Source organism: Mustela erminea, chromosome 9 (assembly GCF_009829155.1).
Source record: "Mustela erminea isolate mMusErm1 chromosome 9, mMusErm1.Pri, whole genome shotgun sequence".
NCBI lineage: Eukaryota > Metazoa > Chordata > Mammalia > Carnivora > Mustelidae > Mustela > Mustela erminea.
Genome location: NC_045622.1, coordinates 47,013,163 through 47,034,146, shown reverse-complemented (window position 1 = coordinate 47,034,146; position 20,984 = coordinate 47,013,163). Strand labels below are relative to the sequence as shown.

The 20,984-nt window shown below is 37.3% G+C and overlaps 1 protein-coding gene across 14 annotated transcripts in view; it reads right to left on the bottom strand.

The window, feature by feature from the left end:
* Positions 1-20,984, bottom strand: part of DLG2 (discs large MAGUK scaffold protein 2) — a 2,075,147-nt gene that overhangs the window by 24,184 nt on the left and 2,029,979 nt on the right. For 12 of the 14 annotated variants that reach the window (XM_032356653.1, XM_032356654.1, XM_032356656.1 and 9 more), the window contains one exon: positions 3,643-3,742. In XM_032356653.1, coding sequence (XP_032212544.1) covers positions 3,643-3,742 — 100 coding nt within the window. Of the gene's footprint in view, positions 1-2,749; positions 2,796-3,642; positions 3,743-20,984 lie in introns of all 14 variants that reach the window. The other 2 variants (XM_032356666.1, XM_032356667.1) reach the window with 1 other exon arrangement.

Here is a 20,984-nt window from a genome sequence, read left to right as displayed (position 1 = left end):
TCTGTGTTAGCCTTTAGGGATTTGGGGGGAATACCGCATTTCAGATTGCCAGGTAGTCCCTGGGACCCGGTGAAATTTATTTCTATGTAAATATTTCTTAAACAAATTCTCAGGATAAAAAGGGACAGTTGGAAGATTTTTCCTGCATCAGTGAATGAGGAGAAAATTTTGAAGGAAGAAATGAGTTCCTGAAAAATGGTTTATGAATTAGTTCAGTATTTTCCGGATTTTATTTTAAGATTCTTGCTTGGATAGCTATTAGGTTTTAGAGAAATGAAACAGGCAGGTGATAAGTGGTCCAATACAAAGCACAGGTCCTGGCATGAAGTATGCTTTTAATTCATGTTGAATAACTTGCTTGTATGGTGATATTTCAAAATTTTTTTTTCCATAAAAACACAGTTTGGCTAACATAACAGCGATGTATATGCCAGAATTAGAGCTTTTATTTCCAAAAGTCATTTCATTTGTACCCTGTATTAAGGTATAGAAGATACATTCATTATCGTATCAAGTCCTTTGTCTATCCGGTTAATTAAATGAAGAATATATGACTTTCTGAAGCTCATTAGCAATAACCAGGCTTTTAAAAAGTGGCAACAATTGTTCATTTTTAGAAAAAGCAAAAGAATATAGAATACAATTCTCCAAAAAAAGAAGTACTTTAAAATGTATTTCATATTATAGATTGCCACCCATTGGATGGATTAGTCTTTTTTTTTTAAGCTTTACTGAAGTGTAATTGACAAATGACAATACTTTTAAAGTGAACAATGTGATGATGGGATTCACGTATACATTGTGGAAGGATTCTCACAGAGTTAATGCATCCTGGAAGGATTCGTTTTAGAGAATGAAACTAAGGAAAATCAAAACTTGGGCTAAAATCACTCTAATCATTTCTCTTTGTGTCGCTAATTGAGGCATGCATTTTACAAGTACAGAGGGGCACTAGGGAAAGAAGTGTGAATGACACAGGGCAAATTTATTTTGTTGTTGAAAAAAAGTCAAGGTACACACCCAACAAAGGTGTATCTTCATACACATGATTATCCTAAGTACCCGGAACTGGAGATGACAGGGTCTGCTTCTGTTGTCCTTGCTGTTGGGTTTTTTTTTTTTTTTTTAACTTTAAAAATAACTGAGAATAAAGCTACACCATCTATGCATGTTTTACTTAACCAATCTCTCTTAGTATCAAGAAATTGTATCACAGAATTTTTCCATTGTGTAGGTAAAGAGAAATTGAAAACACATTCCAGCCGAAGTCCAAATGATGGCTGACAATAGCATTAATTGGCAAATAACTTCACCTACTGAAATCTGTTCAATTTTTTTAAAAAGCAAAACAAACATTTGCACATTCTGGATTTAAAAGGTCATCGCTCATATTTTTGACATTCTAATAGCAACTACTTTTCAGTGATGTTCCTTTATTCACAATATATTAAAATGCTTCTCCTCCGCACCACGCCCCCATTGAAAATCCAGAACCTGGTGGTACTGGGTACCGTCCAGATAATACTGAAATCAACACCTGAACTTCAGCCACTAATTCAAGAAGAATTTCATGACATATCCCACAGACGACTCAAAGATAAAGTTTTCATCTTTAAAAAGATCAGTACTCTTAATCAGATTTTGTTTTCTGTATCTATATCTTTAAAAAGTCCAAAATAACACTCTGAGGGATGAGGCGTATCATTACACAGGGTTCAGTAACGGCTCTTGAAAACAAAGTCCAGCTCAATGCTATTTTGTTTTATACAAATGAAATGAACAGCTTCTAAAAATATTGCCCATAGCTGTTAAATTAAAACAAAACAAAATAAACAAGAAAATGAGCATGTGATACAGTTGCAAAAGACACAAAACTGTTCTTATTTCATTGGTGCCTATACAATGGAGTTAGTGTTAAAGAAAGAAAAATCATAGCACAGTGTATTAACATAGGATTATTAATTTTTATTGCTTAGTGCAATGAGACACAGACTAAAGGCATTAATAACTAGAAAATTTAAAGGTTTAATATACTTTATTCTATAGTCTATACTACAAAATGAAGACCTGATTCTGTAATGCAGCTAATAAGTGACTGATAGAAAAACATATTAATACATATGTAAAACGTTATCATACAAACGTTTCAAGCAGGATCACTGCAAGTCAGAAAGAAAAATCAATCATAGTTAATAACAAAGAATTATCCATGGAAGATCAAATAGCTTACTGTTTATTTTTTGAGAAGTCATGTTCCCTTTGACAATAAAATAGCTCCTTTACGGCTAGCAAATTACGACCCAATTACAGATGTCGGCAAGGTCATTAAATATTTCTGGCTACCAAGGCAGAAGAAAGGACGTAAAGTGCATTTCTGCTTTCTGGTTCTAGAACATTTAGCTCACCCTTTCTTTCAACATGGCTTCTTGCTCTCTGGGAGGTGTTAGGCGGTAAGAGCAAGGGATGCCGTGGTTGGCATTGTGACCATGTTGGCCACATCATGTGGTCAGAAGGGGAAGGTGTGAACTGCAACAGAAGTTACAGTGCCTGACACACTTGGCTTTTAAATGCTGACATGCAGAACAAAACGGTTGAAATTACTCTGTAGGAGCATTCACAGCTAGGTAACATAAAACTCGTATCTTGTGCATGCTAGGAGTGAAAGGCCCTCAAGAAAAGGAACAAAAGCCAAACTCAAAAGGAAAGGAAAAGAAAAGAAAAGTTACAGTGACCATTCCTGGGAACTTACTCAGAGTCTTTGTTCCATAACCGTCGTCACCTAATCCGGGGATGTCCTGCATGGAAGTCCCCAGAGAGAGCAATGAGAGAGGAAGAACAGCCACGGAAGAGGAAGGAAGAAGTCAGTGGAGTTGAAATGGATACTACCATGACAGACCGTGTTGCCTAAGCAATCTGGATCCTACTCTTTCTTCTTTTGAAACGACTTTCACCCAAACTCCCTGGGCTGAGACACAAAGATTTGTAAAGCAACTCAAAAGATGGTGAGTTTAAGGAAAAAAAAAATCAGAAGACTGTTAGAGAAAAAGAGGAAGATTCACCAAATGGCATTTTTGCCCGCTGCTAATGTTGCCACAGAAATGTACCACTCAGAGCAATGGTCCACTCCCAAGTTTTAAGACAAATTCTTCGATTTAGCAGCCACCAATGCAAGCTCACTGCTCAGTAAGTATTTAATATTTGCTGGGAGGGAAGGTGTAGACACAGGGCTAGTAATCAATGCAGACAATTTAATTGCTCGCAATGAGCTAGAATTCAAAAACATACATGTGGCAATGGAATTCAGTATTTCTGTTCAGAAAAGAATTTGTCTCAAGCCCTCAAGAGCTGTAGGACAGAAAAGGCAAACCAGACCCAGCCCTGGTCACAGAAAAATGCTGGCTGGAAACAAAGTCCCAGGTTCCTGAAGTCCCTCTCCAATGCATCCTGCAAAGAAGAGCCACATCAAGGGAAGGATCCAGACTGCCGCCAAACACTGGTCACAGTAGTAAGCCCTGACCTGCCTGCCTACCGTGTTTGTTTGCCTAGGCGTGTGGCGTGGGGGAGCCTACATCATGCGTGTTGCCCGTGAAGAATTTTTTTCTCTTGTGTTGCATGTGACATTCTCTTCGAGAATCTACTTACGTTCAGGATCACTGGTTTCCTGCTCACTCTGCTCCTTGTTCTTGTAGAATGGGAATTTTCGTGAAAAGATGAAGCTCTTTTTACGCTTGTCATTGAATGACTGTGAAGGAGAAAAGGCATGGGGCAAAAACAGGGGACGTCTAATTGTTGTCACACTCATGCTGACGAAACAACTAGTTTGTAAAAGCAGAGAGAGCTGTAGTGACGCAAGTGGATAGTCTAAATAGGTGCCATAGGCTCCCTGAAGGCAGATTTTATTTTCAAGGAGTGTAAATTCTGAAAGATGACTCCTTAGAAAAAATGCCTCTGAATGAAAAGACTGGTTGCAGGTAAATGATGATGGAGGAAAGGAGTCTTAACTTGGAAGTGGAAGACCCTGACCCTCTGTCCTGGCTCTACAACTTGCTAGTCCATCAGCTTAAACAGGTAACTGAATCTCTCTGACCCTCAGTATCTTCTTCATTGTATAATGGAGGATAATGAGAGCAACTCTTAGGCTGTGAGACTGAGGTGAGGCAGGATCAACATAACATGCTATACGAATGTCATCTTTATCGTCATCATTGTCATCAGGTAGGGAAGACTTTCTTAGAGATACTAGACACATCAGTGCCTGGACATCATTTTTAATAAGTTGAATGTGAGTTACTTTGGCTAGGATTTAATTTAAAACACACAGAGAAGTGTGTGTGTTTATGATATATGAGATTTATAATATCACACACAGATCTATAAAAATCATTCATTCAAAAGAGATTTTAAAGACACATGAGCCCCACATCCTCATCTTGGAAACGGGGCCAGAGGCACAGAGAGGTTGAGTCCCTTGCTAATATCACAGGGCTAGTTGGTGACAGCTGGGACACTGTCAACCCAAATTTGATATTAAAAGATACTAACTTGATACACAAGCAAGGGAGAAATAATGGTTACTTGCCTATATTCTGATATGATAAAAAATACTGTAAGGAGGACTGTCCTTAAACATGTAAACCACTTCATTAGGTTAAATGAGGCTTAATTAAAATAACACAGATATACATAATATAAGACATATACTAGAACTTATTCATTTGCTTGCCCAGGAGACTCCTTAAGAAAATTTCATTTATTCCCACTGTTGCTGTTATGTAAATGCTGTGGGGTTCTGCTTTGGGAAATGAATTCATAGTCATTTTATAAGCCATAGGCTCTGCAAGTCTTAATAATTTCATATTCACATAACATTTAAAAAATGTTTCACCAGCTTGATTACCATACTTATTTGACTGGCTCTGAGGCTCTCCAAAGAGCAAGAGTTGTTACCATGTAGGTATTAAAATGAATGTGCCAACGACTTTGAAGGTAATTTGACAAGGGGTGTTCCAAAACAGTTTTAGCAATGGCAACTGGTAGGAATAAATGAAGGCCAGCATGGTGACTATTTGGAAGGAAAAGCTGTTGTTCAGATGTACGTACTTTATCCACTGGAGGGAATCAGTGGCATGCCTTATGGTTTTGAAGTTGACTAAATAGTGTACATAACTTAGTTTCTTTGCATACTCATGTGCTTTCTATCAGATATCCATTTTGATAGTCATGTTTACGTAGGAAACATTAAAGTGCTAAAATGTTGGTGCTCTCATTCAGTAATTTATTACTTTTTTTGGGTGCCAGGAACTTCACCAAATCAGTGGAGCTTAATTTTTATGTCCCATTAAGAAATGGGACATTTCTTTTTTGAAGAAAAAAATAATTAAGTCAAATATTTAATAATTTTTGAAATTAGGAAGCATATTTTATATGTAACATGTCAAGTATGAGATATACATTCTCAGGGTAAAAAGGAATACTACTTTAGGATTTATGACTCCGCTGACAGCACTTATGCGTAATATAGTTTTGTCAGAACTTGTCATTGAGGATTTGTGTCCAGAGACAAGGCTGGGAACTGCCCCCCAAATTTTCCCAGCTAAAAAATGATGTCATTAAAGGAACATTAAATACTCTTGCATCACTCCAGTTTCATGCCACTTTTACTTTTCAAGCATATTTAAACTTCAGTAACTGAAAATAAAAGAAAAAAATTATGTAAGAATTAATGACATGTGTATTGCAAGGTATGTTAGACATTTAACTTCAACATCATGGATGACTTGTCATGCAAAAAAAAAAAATTACAAATTCTCATGCAAATACGAAACAGTGCCCAAAGGAGGAAAGCCTGGGGTTAAAATGTAGACACAGATGGACAGTGTGGCGGTGTCTAAGGGCCAAAATGGGGGCACATGCAAACCACATCATTTAACTTGTCTCATGGGGTCAAAGGAAAATGAATATGTGTTGTCTGTGATTAACTCTTTTTTCATTTCAAAGCAAGGACTGTAATGTGTTAACATTTCCCAAGTATGAAAATGTGTATCATGACTCATCTGATTGGGATATAATACTATTTAGCATCACATCTTTAAAAGAACAGAAAAAGACATAATAGGTGCTCAAAATAAAATTATCGAATTTATTAGTCTTATTCCCCAAACTTATTCTGTATTGGAATGAAAGAGAAGGTAATAGAATCATTGGTGGTTAAATGGCCTTACATTCATGGGCACAAAACCAAATCACAACTTCCATTCACACTCACAGACTTAAAAGTCACACATTATGGGTCCTAGCTAAACATTTCAAATGTAAGAGGTTATAGGTGGTTTATAATGCTCTAACGCTAGTCTTTATTTTTTTTTATTAGACATGTATAATACCATTATATGAGCTTTCTGTTGCTGGTAATTTTTTTTTTTAATTTAAAAAAGGAGAATCTGTTACATGAGTGTTAAGTGAAAGTAATAAATTAGCACTTTTACTATTTATAGAACACATGGCTCTCAAGCAACTGAAGGCTGGTTTACAGCTCCTTTAATCATACTTGATCAACGTTATTTTTTCCTCTACACTGCTGTGTCTTACTTGGATCTCCATCTGATGCTCTCATGGCAGGAAACTTATCTGAACAGAGACTTTGAAAATACCAATCACGTGTAGCAAGTAGCAAGTTGGCATATGTAAGGATTCCATTTTAGAGTTTGACCTGAATCACTGAGTTCTTAATGAACAAAAGTGATGCAACAACTGTTCACTCAGCGCTTATTATGTGCCAGGCTTGGTGCTAAAAGCTGTACATGTGCTAATCTCCACACTAACTTCAGGAGGTTATTATCATCATTATTCCCACATTACAGATGAGGAAACTGAAGTTACAAATCTTCTGTTCCTTGTCCAGAGTCACATAGTTGATGAGAGGTAAAGTCAGGATTTGAATGAAACTAGTAACTACTGGTTGAAGATATTGTTGCTCTTATGAGCAAGAAAAGCTTCTGCAAGCCAAGCCTGTTTCAAATTTATATTTAAAATTATTAGCACTTGACTTTCATGATGCCGTAATCTGTCATCATTCCTACAGCTTCACTGTTTGGCAGTTATTTATTTAAGCCATCAGAAGTTATTGGATTCAACAATATTTTTCTGTTACAATTTTTTTGATATCCACTCATGTTTTTGAGGGATCCATTCTATTCTTATTGATAATGTAGAAAATAAGATAAAAAGAATTTCAGTGGGACAAGCTGTGAATGGCAATTAAAAGGTGATTGCTCATGAGAGGCGAAAACCTAAAGAGACAAAGTAGATTAGTGGTTGGTTAGGGTTGGGGATAGGGCATACAGAGAGTGGGAAGTGACAGCTGATGAGTATGATGTTAGTTTTAGGGCAGATGAAATGTTCTAAAATTAGACTGTGATGATTGCATAACCCTATGAATATACTAAAAAACACTGAATTGTACACTTTAAGTGAGTGAACTGTATACTATGTGAATTATATCTCAATAAACTTATTCAAAAAAGGAACCTCTCCCCAACCCCTGCACCATAGGATGGGAGGAAACAAACACAGCATGTTTTACATTTTACTTGGAGCAAATACTTTTTATCTTGAATTGAATGAGTTGAAAACACCCTCCCCGACCCCTGCAATCAATCAGATACACATGCCTTGTTTATCTGGTTCTGCTGTTCCTCTGTTAAATGAATACCTTTCATGTTGTGACAGACATTAGAACACCCATACCAGGAGTCAGCATATTATCACTGTCACTCAAAAAATCTCTAAGTTGTTAGGTCAAGTGGTATGAAACTGCTCAGCTTGACCCTAAATTGTAATGGCATTGCTGAACTGGCTTAAGATAATACATGCTTCATGAAGAAAGAAAGGAAACAAAACAAAAAACTAAAATTGCTGCTTCTTTCACTTGAATCCCATGCTCTTAAAGACACATGAGTGAATTGATGTATTTTTGTGTTTTTCATGCAGAAAACTTTAAACCTAGGGGTATGTTTCAGTTTCTCTTCTCATATTCCTGTTCAAAATTTTCAAATCTCAAATGTTTCCTAGCTCTAAAATGTCACCTTCGTGATATGAACATACCCTGGGAAGAATTTCGATTTAAATTTGTACTGAGCCCAGATAACACAATTTTTGTGGTCTCCTTATCTTTCATAAATGCCTCTTTCCTCTTAATTTTTTCTTATCCCATCTCCTCTAAGATAATTGTATTCCCCCTGGAAAGTTGTTACTATAAATTTGGGCCATCACTTTGTATTATACATATCTTGTTTTTTTGTACAGAAAAGATATTTTTATAACAAGAGAGGGTCAAGAACAAGTAAGAATGAAATAAAGAGGTTGTTAAAGGAAAAACAAGAGTTGGCTTGAGATACATTTGTTCCCAGAAATGTCTCTATATGGATGTGTGTATACATATGTATGTCTAGAACATCGTCCAATTCAAAAAGGCTTCCATTTGCAACCCTAATGAATCAATGGATCTAGGCATTGAGCACCAATAGCTGGTAATATCACACACATAAAAAAGACAATCAGGTGATATATGCTTCCTGATGGGAGAATAAAATATTACTATAGAGTAGTTCTGTAAACCTCTATTTTCAAAAGAAAAGAACACAAAACAAAACCCTTTTCTCCAGTGAATCTGAATATAATTCAACCTTTCATCCAACAAAGAGTTTATAGAAATAGAGAAACATAATAAATTATACCCTAAGGAAAATCTGGAGCAAACTGTAGGACAAATGATCTGGTTTTTTAAACATAAAAATTGAAAGAAAACAAAAAAAGAATGGAGGGAAAACATAAAAATCAGAAGAGATTTAGGATGGATCAACCAATTACAATAAATTTCACTTCTGGTTTAAATAAATTGTAAAACAAAACAAAATGACAAAAAAGCATTTATGGTACTTATGAGTAAATTTGAGACCTGAAAAATAAACCAGAATATTTGTTAATTCAGTAATTTTTTTAATTTATTTTTTTAATTTATTTATGGGGGGGGGGGAGCACAGGCAGACAGAATGGCAGGCAGAGGCAGAGGGAGAAGCAGGCTCCCTGCCCAGCAAGGAGCCCGACGTGGGACTCGATCCCAGGACGCTGGGATCATGACCTGAGCCGAAGGCAGCTGCTTAACCAACTGAGCCACCCAGGCGTCCCTAATTCAGTAATTATTAATTTTTACCTGTGATAAGGGCATTGTGGTTGAGCCACATTGAAATAGTTAATTAAAATTAATTGAAATAGTTAATTGAAGTTGAAATGACCTGACACACTTGATTTGCTTCAGAAAATATGAAAGGAACATAATACTATGACTACCCTCAGAATATATTCTAAAGATAGAATTATACAGAAATCTTGCACTTTACTTAGCAGGTTTATTGTTAGTTGAATTCTGAAGCCATTTGGTATATGAGTAATGAGCAAATGAGTAAACACATGGATGTTGCTGGGAAGTGGGGTTGTCGCCGTAAGAGGAGAGAGCTACAAATGTGGGATGGGGGAAGGACAGGAAGAATCTTATGATGGTGAATAGTAATTAAAGCATCCAACATAAAGTTAAGGTTTTCTAAAAAACTTTATTTCCTCTCTGTGTTCACTAAAGGAGCCTAGATGTACTGATACCCCAGGAGCAAAAAGCATACCTGGTGCTCAGATTTTGTTTTCTAAATACCATTTTCTGCAAAAAAGGAACTAGTGTTTTTTAAGAAATGGCTCATTCCATCAGCAGGGAAAGTACAAGGTGAGTCTGGAAAGTAGGACGTACTCATCATAAACACAAAAACAGTGCAAAGCTTAAAAAACCTAAAACTATTGGTGGCATAGCAAAAGGACACCAAAGTCAGTTTAAAAGAGATCACACCAGCCAAATCTAGATAATTTGAATATGAAAATGAATAATGGTAGTAACTGAATATCACACACTGAATTAAAAAAGAAATTCATGAGTCCAGGCAGATTACCACAACTACCTAAATGAAGTAATCAAAAATGAGGAGGAAGAGAAAGTTCTTTGTTTTAATAGAATGACAACTATAGGAGTAGTAAAGCCAAGAAATCAATCATTTTTTAGCTACCATAGTAATAATCAATTCAGGTAAGAATCCTCAGTGGGTGCTAAGACTACTGATTGAAAGTTTGTTGGGGAACATGATGTTTATCTCCTCCCATATTATTTAATTATTAAAAAGGTGAGTAAAGCCACCCTTCTGGTGGAGTTATCTGGCAGGGAAACCTTAACCAAGGGATCAAACTTAGCATCACCGAACAGTGGGATAACCTGACACCATGTGCCTCCTGATGGAAAGCACTGAGAAGTATACAATATCGCTGATACGGTATTTCTGCCAAAAAAGTATTAGATGAAACTAACCATGAAGAAATAATCAGAAAAACTAAAATTAAGAGACATCCTCTTAAAATGCCAATGTCTTGGAAAACAAAAAGCTATATTAGATCAAAGGAGATTAAGGAATTGTGGTCCTGGATTAAATTCTGGATGGTAACAAAAGAAAGATTGTAATTTTACAAATATGCCTCATATATCTCATACATATATATACATCATACATATGAGAATATGCACAATAAGACTGACAAGATTTGATAGCTGTTGAAGCTGAGTAATGTGTACAAAAGTTCATAATTATATTCCTTCCATATATTTTATGTTTGAAATTTTCCGTAATAACTTGTACCATACACCGAAATTTTCTAGAGATGAACTGCAGAGCCAATTCTAAAAGCTTAAACCATAAAATTTCTAGAAGAAAATATAGAGTATATTTGTAATCTGAAATAGGCAAATATTTCTTAGAAAGAACATAAAAGAACAAATGATAAGTAAAAAAATTAGAAAATTGGATTTCATCATAGTTAAAAACTTTTGCTCTTCAAAAGAGGTCATTAAGAAAGTGAAAACGTAATCCACAAACTAGAAAACAATATAATATATATGATTGATACAGGATTTTTATTTAGAATATTTAAGAACTTCTACAATTGAACAATAAAAAGAAAAACCATCCAATAAAAAATGGGCAAAAGACCTGATTGGATACTTAACATGAGATATACAAACGGTCAAAAATCATATGAAAAATATCATTAGTGATCAGAGAAAAGCAAACTGAAGCCAAAAGCAAGATACTATCGCAATACCCACTGGAGTGGATAAAATTAAAAAGACTAACCATGATAGGTGTTGGTAAGGATGTGAAGCAATGATAGCTCTCACAGAAATCGTTGTTGAGAATGTAAAATGGTATAGCCACTTTGAAAAATAGTTTGGTACTTTCCTATAAAGTTAATCACACAGCTAACCTAAGATTCAAAAATTTAGCCTTAGATATTTACTCAAGAGAAAAACACATGCCAAAAAAAGGCATGTACAAGAATATTAACAATGACCCCAAACAAGAATCAACCCTAATGTCCATCAACAGGTGAAGTCATAAGCTGTAGTATACTGATACACCAATATATTGTTATTGCTATTCAGCAATAAAAAGAACTGAACTACTTCGCCAATAAAAAGCATCCACAACATGGATAAATCTCAAGAGCATTCTGTTGAGTGTTAGAAGGCAGATACAGAAGAGTACTTATGGATGACTTCAATCATAAGAAGTTCCTGAACAGGAAAAACTAAGCCAGGGTGGTGGAAATCATGTCAGTAGTTGAGGAATTATTGTTTTAGAACATGACCCTTCCCCAAAATAAATTTTTAACTTAGCCTACTCTCTTAAATATATATAGGTATATCTTCTACATCTTGATTCAGGTGGTGGTTATAGGAATGTTTTCCTCTTTGTCCATCTCATGAATAACTGGATACACCTTTAAGGTTGTGTTCAGATGTTCTACCATGGCTGTCACAGTGAATGCCACTCATTTTGGTATATTTCTCTCCTACTACATTATGATTTTAGAGCACGTACCGTATCATTTTCATTTCTGTATCCCCAGGATCTAAGGCATGGTAGGTACTCAATAAATATTCATCAAATGAAGGCATGAACCAAAGTTTTGAGTGACGATTCCTATTGGTAATACGGGGAGAAACTTCTGGCAAAAAGAAGAAGAAAAAGGAGGAGGAGGTGCAGGGGGAATTAACAAACATCTGGAGAAAGTGGGAGAAGTAATGGAAGAATAAGACCGTCGCCAAATGAGTGATGTTTGAATGTATTGCTTTTCTCTGCAGTTATTATCTCTCATAATTTGTTTTTCTCATGAATTTTATCTCATAATTCTATGCTCTATAATCTAATTTAATTTTAGTTGCTGTTTATTACTAGTAATAAAAATGTGGTGGCTCAGCTATTTGCTTGTATACATTTTTGCATAGTATCACATTTTTAGCTCTATGGTCCATAATTGCATAAATAGAAAGTTTAAATGATTTTTAGAAGTATTAATGCCTTCAGTAAAATTACCGTTTCATTTTCCTTTTCTAACTTTTTTCCTAATTAAGTTTTATTCCCTTTCCTAACTAATAGGCTAGTTTGTTAAAAATACTTTTTCTATTAGCAAATGAAGCATGTCTCTTTTAAGGAAGATTTAAAAGGAAACAGAGGAAAAAAGTTACTTGTTATCTCTTTGTGAGAAACAGTAACACTAAAATTGATTTGTTTCTTTGTTTTTGAACAAATTATTCTGTTTAAATTTAGTTGTATCATATGGTCTATAGAATTTTAATTTTTTTTTAACTGTACCATATAGCAAAGTCTCATGGGAAAATATTTTGAAATTTAGCTGTATAACCTTAGAAATGCTATTTAATCTCTGGGCCTCAGTTCTGAGTATTTAAATGTGATAACGTGATAAGCTTTTATTATAGGGCCTGACACTTAGTAAAACTCACTAAAGGGGATTATTTTAAAAAGGACAGAAACACCTTCCATATCATAAGGAAGTCTTCAGAAGCATCAGCTTTAATGAATCCAAAACAATGGAAAGAAATCAGAAATTAATAACAAAAAGAAATTTAGGAAATCACCAAACATATGCAAATTAAAAAAACAGAAAAACAAAAAACAAAAACAATAACACTCTCTTAACTAGCCAACGGGTCCAGAAAGAAATTTCAAGAGAACAAGAAAATACTTTTAAATGAATGAGAATAAAGATACAATATACCTAAATTTATGGGATACAGCTAAAGCAGTACTTGGAAGGAAATTTACAGCTAAAAAATGGTTACATTAAAAATATCTGAAATAAAAGATCTTATCTTTGGGGTGCCTGGGTGGCTCAGTGGGTTAAGCCTCTATCTTCGGCTCAGGTCATGATCTCAGGGTCCTGGAATCAAGCCCTACATCGGGTTCTCTGCTCAGCAGGGAACCGGCTTCCCCCTCTCTCTCTGCCTGCCTCTTTGCTTACTTGTGATCTTTCTCTCTGTCAAATAAATAAATAAAATCTTAAAAAAAAATCTCATTTCCCACCTTAATACACTGGGGAAAAAAGAGACCAAACTAAATCTAAAGCAAGCAGAAAAAGGCAATAATAAAATTAGAGCGGAACTTAATAAACTAGGAAATAGAAAAACAAACAAAAAAATCAATAAAACCACAAGTTGGGTCTTTGAAAAGATTCATAAAGTTGATAAATCATTAGTTAGACTGGCTAAGAAAAAAGGAGAGAAGCATTACTGACCAGGAATGAAAGGGATATTATTACTGACCTTACAGATATAAAAAAATTTATAAGGGAATACAATGAACAGCGATATACCAAAAATTAGGTAATTTAGAGGAAATGGACAAATTTCTAGAAATACACTACCAAAACTGACTCAAGAATAAAAATAACTCTGGGGGCGCCTGGGTGGCTCAGTTGGTTGAGTGGCTAACTTTGGCTCGGGTCATATTCCAGGGTCTTAGGATGGAGCCCCGTATTGGGCTCCCTGCTTAGCAGAGGGCCTGCTTCTCTCTCTCCCTCTGCCTGCTGCTCTGCTTACTTGTGCTCTCTTTCTCTCTGTCAAATAAATAAATAAAATCTTTAAAGAAAAGAAAAAACAAAAATAACTCTGAAATGGTTTGTAACAAATAGAATGAATTAGTAATTTCCAAAATTATCCATAAAGAAAAGCCCAGGCCCCGATGGCTTCATTGGTGAATTCTGCTAAACATTTAAAAAAGAATAAATGCCTTTTCTTCACAAACTCCTCCAAAAGATAAAATTCATTCTGTGAGGCCACTATTACTCTGATACCAAAATTAGAAAAGACATCAAAAGAAATGACTACAAATGGGGTTCCTGGCTGATTCAGTTGGTAGAACATGTGACTCTTGATCTCAAGGTCTTGAGTTAAAGCCCCACACTGGGCATGGAGCCTACTTAGAACAAAGCAAAGCAAAGCCAAAGAAAACAAAACAACAAAATACCAAAAGAAATTATGACTCCAAGCCAATATATCTTATAAACACAGTAACAATTTAGTATTTCATCACGTGGATTATTACCGTTGGCTTATGCTTTCCTACATTGTCAGACACATCTATAGTTTTCCATTCTTAAGTACTTTGTGTTGCAATGACTATAACATATTTTGTTTCAAATTATTCCCTTGGGGTAGACTTCTAGAAGTTGAATTGTTGAGTTAAAAATTGTGAAGAGTTAAAATTTTGACATGGGGCGCCTGGGTGACTCAGTCATTAAGCGTCTGCCTTTGGCTCAGGTCATGATCCTGGAGTCCTGGGATCAAGCCCCCCATCAGGCTCCCTGCTCTGCGGAAGCCTGCTTTTCTTCTCCCACTCCCCCTGCGTGTGTTCCTGCTCTCACTGTTTCTCTCTCTGTCAAACAAATAAAATCTTAAAAAAATCTTTTGACATATTCCCAAGCTGCTTTCAGAATGATCTGTACTGATTGACATTTTCACCAGCAATCATTTATTCTTAATTTCTAATTAGTCCCAATGATGTGTCCTAACTGCATTTCTCTTCCCCCAACCCCCTACACTCTCCATTACCCCATTACAATGTAAGCCTTCCATGAAAAAGCTACATTTTGAATCCATTAGCCAAAAGCACAATTTATTTAATCAGGTTAAAAGAGAACACTGGTATATCCTACAACTGAGATATTAAGTTTGGGTTTTCTCTGTCAAAATTCTCCGCTTGAAGACTAACTCTTCCAATACCGGTTATTTGTCAAACCAGTATAAGCTTCTATTACTTTTACATTAAAATCTAAAGCTATGAGACAATAATAAGTTATGAAAAACTATATTTACACTTCAGAGCATCATAACCAGAGACAGTAAAATAACTGGCTAAACTGTTCTCCCTGAGTAGGTCATGAGTGTCAAAGCAGCACTGCTCTGATCGATTTAAAAAGGAGACTTTGACTTTAGCCATAGCCTGTTATTGTGGACAGGTAGTTGCTAAATGGCCTGGAGACCATCAACCTTGCTCCTGAATTTTTATTTTATTTTATTTTACTTTTTTTTGTTTAATTAATTAATTTTTTGGTGAGGTTAGGCCAGGGAGGTTATCATTTTGGATACAGGGCTTTGGAGTTGGGATTAGTATGGATTGATTTGTTAAGATGCAAAGTATTCCAGAATGAATGTGGACATGAGTGAATGGGCAAATGAAAGAATCAGAGAGTCAAACACCAAAGATGGTGCTGCTGTGCTCTGCTGTCTACTGCAGCTGAGTTTCTTCCACCATCCACCCTGTCCTGCAAACCTGAAACTCTGGTCACTGGGTCATAGCAATAGTTGATGGAAAGACTTGAAACGGCTTTCTTCAAGTTCACTGTAGCTGATGGAACCTTCATCCTACTGTCAGCTAGTGGGCCACTCATGCAGGTTTTTTTTTTTTTTTACTTTATTAATAAATTTGTAATTTTTCATTATTCACTTTATCAATTAATGTATTTATTGAATGACTACTATGTAATTTTATGTGGCAAGTCCTCTGATGGTCCCTTAGCAATTCTGGTCTGCACTGAAATGGATCTTGATATTTGTGATTAGTGCCAGAGATGATAAAATTCAGTAAAGCATTCTGACAATGTGTCATTCTCTTTTTTCAATTTGTGCACCATTTTGTGTGGTAGACTCCATAAGAAATTGCAGGCTATAGGATTCCAATTTACTGTTTCATAATTCTAGACTCATCCAGCATTTCATCTTTTCTTAAAAAAAAAAGATTTTATTTATTTATTTGAGAGAGAGCACAACTTGGGTGGGGAGACGAAAAGGTAGAGGTAGAAACAGACTCCTTGGTGAGCAGGGAGGTACACACACAGGACTCTATCCCAGGACCCTGGGATCATGACCTGAGCTGAAGGCAGAGGCTTTAACCCAGGCACCCCACTTTCACCATATTCTTATCAATGGGACACACTGGATTTATTTTTAAATACTCATGTATTAGATAGAAGACAGGTTCAGAATAGTGCTGATTTCTTCATTTTCTTGTTAATTATTTTTAATTTTTTTCCTTTCATTCCCTCTTCCCCCTCCCACTGTCCCTCATTTTCTTCCCTTTCTATCCCCTTGCTATTTGCTACAGCTCAAAGTTTCTTGTCAGGGGGGTCAGGGGGAGGGATAGGGTGGCTGGGTTATGGACATTGGGGAGGTTATGTGCTATGGTGAGTGCTGTGAATTGTGTAAAACTGATGATTCACAGACCTGTACCACTGAAGCAAATAATACATGCTAAAAAAAAAAAAAAAAAAAAAAAAAAAGCAAAACAACAATAACGAAAACAAAGGTTCTTGTCAATGCCTGCAGGGTTAAGCCTCACAATGTGGTTGTCAGCATGTAACTGGCCACAGTAGGAAGGGCAGTGAGCACAGGCAGGAAAAGTTCTAGGACTCATAGATGGGAGTCCAACCAGCTGATTGATATGACACAAGAAGAATGACCTTCAGGAGCCACAGAAGCCAGTGAACATCCATAGGGAGTCAAGAATCAGACAGAACAAAAAGAGACCTGGGTTTCCAGGATGACTTGGGCAAGTCACCTCACATCTCTCCATCTGTAAAACATGGTGCTTAGTCCAGCCAATCCTTGAGGTTTCTTTTACCTCTTTCACTCACAAGTTCTGAAACCTCATTCAAGATCAAGTTAAATGAACTCTCTTCCCTCCTATTTTAGCATTCTCTAAATGGACTGATAATTGAGAGGCTTGTTTTATTTTTATATTTTTTTTCTCACAATCTGGAGTTTGACAATATAGCTGATAAAATCCTAACCTGAAAGAATCCAATATTAGTTATCATTAATGAACTTCAATCGAGGAACCATCAGGTTAGGCTCATTCTCCTCTTTCTCGGACTGTTTCAGTCCTCTCCCTTCTCATCGCCCAGAGTCATCTAATTTGGGACTTAAGGGTTCTTTAATTGCCTTATTTATATTAGTTTCATGTTTCATCTTCAGCCTAACTCCGTAAGGAACATGATCTTGTATTAAAGTTTTCTTTTGCATTTGCCACAGGGCTCCAGAACGATGCATGAAGAAAAGCTGGTAACAGGGACTTGATCATTGTAACAGCATTTTTAAAAAATCTATTTTTATTTTTTAAAGTACTCTCTACACCCAACCAATGTGGAGCTCGGATTCATAACCCTGAAATCAAGAGTCACATGCTCTACCAACTGAGCCAGCCAGGTGCCCCATAACAGCATTTTTTAAAAACAATTGTTCAACGCTAACCTACATGGCAGGTGCTTTTGTAAGTGATTTACATGGACTCCTATTCTAAGTGCTTTCCTCCTATCATCAGCTTCTATTTAGTGGCTTCAAATTGTGTCCACACTGTAATAGAGAGGTGAATCACTTGCCCCAGGAATTACACCAGCTAGGCTTCATGAGCCAGGTTTCATTCCCAAGTTCCAGAGTTGAGCCTTAACCATTAGGCAATACTGCCTTTCTTATGACCACTTGCAAAGATTCAAGTACTCCCTGCGCTCTGTTTTCAGCATACAGTCCCAGTAACCATCACTGAGAACTTCTGCTGGCAAATGATTTTCTGTGGGATCTTATACTTTATTTCTGTTGCTTTATTCTTTTCAAATGGTTTGCACAATGAGATTTCTGTGACGGCTCCACGAGGGGCTATGAGAATAGTGAGTAGCCTGAAGTACGATGTTCGCCTCCAGAGAGCATAGCGCTCCTCAGTTTCATTTCTTCATTCTCAGGAATGCCAGTTTTTCTGCAACTTCCCCAGGGACTCCTCTCCTCTCTACTGGCTGGTCCTACAAACTCACGCTGAAGGTGATGTGATGCCACGAGGCCAGCAGGGAAGGTGTAAGCTGATTTACCCTATCTGGCTGAGGAGAGGACCCTTCCTCAAATCCATACATTGATTATACCAATAGAAAGTAATAAAATGTTGGGGTGCCTGGGTGGCTCAACCAGTTGGCCGCCTGGCTCTTGATTTTGGCTCAGGTCATGATCTTAGGATTGTTGGATCAAGCCCTGCACTGGGCTCCCCACTCAGCAGGGAGTCCGCTCTCTCTCTCTCCCTCCGCCTCTCACCTCTGTGTGTGTGTGTTTGCACTATCTCGCTCAGTCTCTTGTAAATAATCTTAAAGAAAAAGAAAGTAATGAAATAATTGTCTTTCCCCTTGTTTCCATTACTGCTTATCCAAGCACTTCTGAAGTCCATCCCTCATGGACCACCTTCTGAAAGAAGGCCCTCCTAACTATTCTAGGCCCCTCTGTTCTATGCAGTTACTTCCATTTATTCATGCACCAAATATATGCTGAGCTTAAGTATAAGCCAGGCACTGTACTAGGCTCTGGAGGTGTAATAAACTCCGAAGGACCTTGCAATTTAAGGACACAGAGAGATTCTTGAGTTATTAGTAAGCTGTGACAGTGTGAGCAAGGTACTAGGGAGGCATCAGGAAGGCAGAATAAGTTCTGCTGTGGAGGGGAGCAGGAGGTGAAATGTGAACTAGGGTTGAAGGATAGGTCATTGCTCACTAAGTGGAAGAGGGATAAAGAGAGCGATGTTATTCCATCAGCCAAAGAAGTTAGGCAGAGTTCTTGACAGCTCTCTGATAACTCAACGTATACCTCTTCTCCAATTTGAATGTAAACTCATTGATAATATTAATAGTGGCAAATATTTGTTGAGCTCTTTCTCTGAGTCCTTGTTAGTATATGTCTAATTAACCCTTTCATACTAATAATGCCATTAAATTCTCCCCACAATTACACACACACACACACACACCCCTCTGTCCATATTATTACATGCATACAAACTAGAAAACCACTATTAATATTACAGAGAGAGGGGACATCAATTTGCCTCGCTGGTAAGTGGCAGAACCAGATTTAAACTCCACTCTCTCCAACTCCAAAACCCAAACTTTGCTACTATTTTGTTTTCTGTTTGTACTTTTCCAGGGCTGAGGACAGAGTAGTTCCCTAAGCAGAGCTGGTAGAGGGAAGAACTGGTCGACAGCTAGGTGTCTGTGGCAGGGGAGCTGTGCTGTGTTGTACTGCGGGCAGGGAGGGAGGGACCAGTGACTTCATTCACAATCTGGTTTGTTCCGATGGAGCCTGTCACGTTAAAGGGTGAAGCCAGGACCTGTATATCCTCCTGGATACTTATTAAATGAGGATTATGCACAAGGAAGAGGTAAGAGCCCAGTCTTGGGTCAGACAGGCCCAGGCACACTGCTTCTCTGCTAGATACACTTTTTTTTTTCTTTTTGAGAGTCCTCCTTATTAACAATTTGATTTAATTCACTGGCTTGGTGTCCTTGGGGTTAGGTATTTAACCTTTCTGGGATTACTGTCTCTGTATCACAGATTTAACAATGTCTACTTCATGCTATCATCACCATCATCACCAACACCATCACCACTGGTAACACGAGAGGCTCAGAGAAGCAACTTGTTTTGCTTGTGGGGCTTACTGTCTCGTGCTGGACAATAAGCAGTCATTCATGCTACGTGTGCTATGGAAACTCAGAGGAGAGACAAGGAGAGACTCCTGGCCTGGGCCCTCCTACCCACCTGAGCTTGGGAAAGTCACTTTCCTTCCCTGAGCATCAGCTTTCTATTCCGTCAGTCAGGGAGATAAATGAATGACCTTAAAGGTCCTTTATGCTGTGAAGATATTTCCTCCTCCCTCTGACCATTCCCCCCATTTCCTTCCCTCCTTTAGCTGGTCTCTTCGAGCTTCACCCTCTTGGATGATGACTCAGTGTCAGGAGTTGACAGTTTACTTTTTCTCTCCCATGATCTGATGTCAACGCAGACCCAGAGCGCAAAGACGTCACTTGCAGCATTCGTGTCTCAGGAGGAATTACAGGCAAACCAATACATAAAGCACAATAATAAATAGTATTCTTTGTAAAGTTGTGCCTGATTGAGTAATTTTCACCTCTTGTTTGTTTTTGAAAGGGGGGGGGGACTCACAAATGAAGGCAAATCCATTAGAGTTGAAACTGCTGGGCCCTCAGCCAATAGCCCCATTTTAACAGGATGAATCACAGGGGTTAGAACTCTCACTGGGGAGTTCAGTAGTGTGGCAGGTGAGTGGAGAGGTGTTTCCGCCTGGGACACTGGTTCAGCCCATGCTGAGCCTTCTATTTACACATTTCCTCTGAGGAACACTTCAAATGCTATATGCTAGTCGATTGTGTTTTCTAAGACAGGTAGAGCTCATGGCGGGGAGGATATCTTAGTTCTAATGTGGAGAGATAGGAGTAGCCCAAAGATTTCTCAACAGTTCATTTTTTGGAGAAAGAAAAATTGAACATTGCTTGCCAAACTTCAAATAGTAGCTGATAAAAGCACAGATTTTCACTTGGCAGGGATCTGAACTCCTCTAAGATTTTAGAGTGTGCAGATAAAAACCATGAAAACACACATATACCCCTCAACAGGAATAAAAACACCTTCAAACCCCCCAACACTTCCATTTAAGAATGCTTTATCCTTCTCCCTCTCTCTTTCACACACACACACACACACACACACA